Source organism: Geospiza fortis, unplaced genomic scaffold (assembly GCF_000277835.1).
Source record: "Geospiza fortis unplaced genomic scaffold, GeoFor_1.0 scaffold54, whole genome shotgun sequence".
Lineage (NCBI taxonomy): Eukaryota > Metazoa > Chordata > Aves > Passeriformes > Thraupidae > Geospiza > Geospiza fortis.
The window spans coordinates 12,361,581-12,364,679 of record NW_005054301.1 but is presented as its reverse complement, the minus strand read 5'-3'; the positions used below and the strand labels follow the sequence as shown (position 1 = coordinate 12,364,679).

Genomic DNA, 3,099 nt, shown 5'->3' with positions numbered 1-3,099 from the left:
CTGGATAGCTCCCGGCCGCGCGGCGGCGGCGCGCACTGACGGGCTTCTCTGTTGCAGGATCCTGCTGACCGTGGTGGTGATCTTCAGAATTCTCATTGTGGCCATTGTAGGGGAGACGGTGTACGATGACGAGCAAACGATGTTTGTCTGTAACACGCTGCAGCCAGGCTGCAACCAGGCTTGTTATGACCAGGCTTTCCCCATTTCTCACATAAGGTACTGGGTGTTCCAGATCATCATGGTGTGTACTCCCAGCCTATGCTTCATAACATACTCCGTTCACCAGTCTGCTAAACAAAGGGAACGGAGGTACTCCACTGTCTTCCTTACCTTGGAAAGGGACCAGGATTCAATGAAGCGTGAGGACAGTAAGAAAATCAAGAACACGATTGTCAATGGGGTGCTGCAAAACACTGAGAACTCCACCAAAGAGGCAGAACCAGACTGCTTAGAAGTGAAGGAAATCCCCAATCCTGCCATCAGAACTACAAAATCAAAGATGAGGAGGCAAGAAGGCATTTCCCGATTTTATATCATCCAAGTGGTCTTTCGAAATGCCCTAGAGATTGGATTCTTAGTGGGACAGTATTTTCTGTATGGATTCAATGTCCCTTCCATGTACGAATGTGACAGATACCCTTGCATTAAAGAAGTAGAGTGCTATGTTTCTAGACCCACTGAGAAGACTGTATTCTTGGTATTCATGTTTGCTGTCAGTGGGATTTGTGTGGTGCTTAATTTGGCAGAACTGAACCACTTGGGCTGGAGAAAGATCAAAATGGCAGTGAGAGGAGTACAGGCAAAAAGGAAATCCATATATGAAATCAGAAATAAGGACCTGCCAAGAATGAGCATGCCTAACTTCGGCAGGACTCAGTCAAGTGACTCAGCTTATGTGTGAGGCTGTGACAGAACTGAAACACTGTGCCAGGTGGAACAGACCCAGATACCATTAGAGAAAGGTACATTGCTTAGGCAAGCATTTTATCAAACCACCAAGAAAGCCATTAAGGTATTGGATCTCCACTTACTGAACTAGCTGCGAAATGCAGCGCTATATAAAAGACTGAAAAAACAACTATAAAACCATGCTTGACCTAGCCTTACAGCACAGCTACTATAATTCCTACTTTTCTTTCTAATGATTGGGTTTTATCTGTCAGTGAAGCAGCTTTTTGGTCGTCATTAGGATGTTTACAGATTGAACTGTCTGACTAATTGTTGTAAATGTGTAGAATGTTCATATCAAAAACTCTGCAAGGATACTCTATATGGGGTGGGGTGGGGTGGGGGACACTGTTGCAATGTGCAGGAATAAGCATGTTTTAAAAAGAGGGTAAGCACACTGTAAGGAACCTAACCACAGCTCAGTCAGGATATCTGCGTTCACGTATCTCACAGATGTCTTATTTTGTTTGTCTAAATCACAGACTTTATTCCTGGTGTGTATTGCTAGCTATTTTCTATCATGGTTTGTGCATCAATTAGTCATGCTAAAAATAAATGCTGAATATAATTTGGCCATTTTTTCTTTGCCTGTCCGCACACACACACACACACACGCGCGCACACACACACACACACACACCAGAGACCTTAAACATCTTGCATTAGTTGTGACCTGCAGAATATATCAGTACATTTTGATTGATTCCCTAACGTGTGCATGAATAAGATGGAGTTGGTTCATGCCAGCCGAATTATGCATTTACCTACAATCACCTATGATGACACACATACCAAAGGAAGAGAGTTCATTGCATTTAACTGTGAATATATCATCTTTTCTCTGCTCTTATTTATATAAGTGCCATACTTGAAACATCTAACTCTGTTCTTAGTCAAAAGCTTGTCTTGGGATACCAGCTGGAGTGAATCGATTTTATACTCTCTTTTGTTTATTTTATGCTATTTGTTCAGTCATTGCAATGGTGTAAAAAGCAGCTAAAGTATCTATTGATAAATAAATACTTGCCTTTTTTTTTTTTTGTAAGCCAGAGAAATTTGTTCTTTATTCTTGTATACAATTGTAAAAAAACTTACAGGGTTAAAATAATTGACTTATTACAATTATTCTTCAGGGTTTAAAATGTCTTGTTGGTATTCTAAACTCTAAGCTACAAAACCTGGGAAATCAGGACTGTTTTTTAAGCCTGTTTTCCTCCTTAAGCAAGCTTCCTCTGTCTTTAAAGCCTGATCCAAAGCCCACTGACACCAACAGCCTTCTTTCTGCTGACACTAAGGGCAACAGAGTCGGCTGCCAAGGTCACTCTAGGAATAGCCAGAATACATTTACCCATAAATGAAACAATTGCAGCTTTTCATCAGGGAATCCAAACAGTAACCTCAGCTTTTCTGCCTTACAGCTGGTTTAAGAAATATGTTGTTCATGTCCCATCAACTTACTGGTAAGCCACTGGGGCAGTCTCAAATGAATCTCTGTTAACAGCAATTATCTTAATAAAGAATAGAATACTAAGGTTTACTTAATGATTTTTTTTAACATTTTTAAAATTCCTTCTGAATTCAACAGAAAATATTTCTCTGGCAACAGTAGGAGTTGGATCAGGACTAAAAAACATACAAGTGCATTTCTAACTAAATAGTATCTGCCCTTTAAAGAAAAGGGCCAAAATGGTGCTGGAAAATCTGGGGGTACTTTATAACATAAGAAGGAGACATGGGCTCAGTGTCACAAATGGCCTTTTGATTGTATTTTATGTCAAGCCTGAAAATGGATTTTATTATATATTGGCTTGGAGATGATGCATATAAATCTTTTCCTCTTGGCTTACAACAAATACCTTAACATTCCATTCTTGTCGTTTGCCAGCATTGCCACTTAAAAAAATGTTGATTAATTCTTAGATAGTCTATCCATTATCACATTCATCTGTTGTCTTTTTTCTTCCACTGTGAAGCATCAAAGATGTGTCATGTTTTTAAAAATTTTAAATATATTTTTCCTTATGTATAAATTTAAGAGTTTTCCTGATTTGATTATAGAAACCTCTAGAGATGGGTTTCTCAAATTCTTTGTGATAAAAACGCACACTGATATTGCTAGTTGACTGCATGCTCACTGGAAAACTGCATGTT

The 3,099-nt window shown here is 39.4% G+C and overlaps 1 protein-coding gene across 1 annotated transcript in view; it reads left to right on the top strand.

Moving 5' to 3' along the window:
• GJD2 (gap junction protein delta 2) overlaps window positions 1–1,257 on the top strand; it is an 8,451-nt gene extending 7,194 nt beyond the window's left edge. Inside the window, exons 3-4 of the mRNA XM_031064722.1 lie at window positions 9–216; window positions 340–1,257. Of these exons, the coding sequence (XP_030920582.1) occupies window positions 9–216; window positions 340–901 (770 nt within the window). The 3' untranslated portion in view covers window positions 902–1,257. The remainder of the gene's footprint in view (window positions 1–8; window positions 217–339) is intronic.
• The last annotated feature ends 1,842 nt before the right edge of the window (window positions 1,258–3,099 follow it).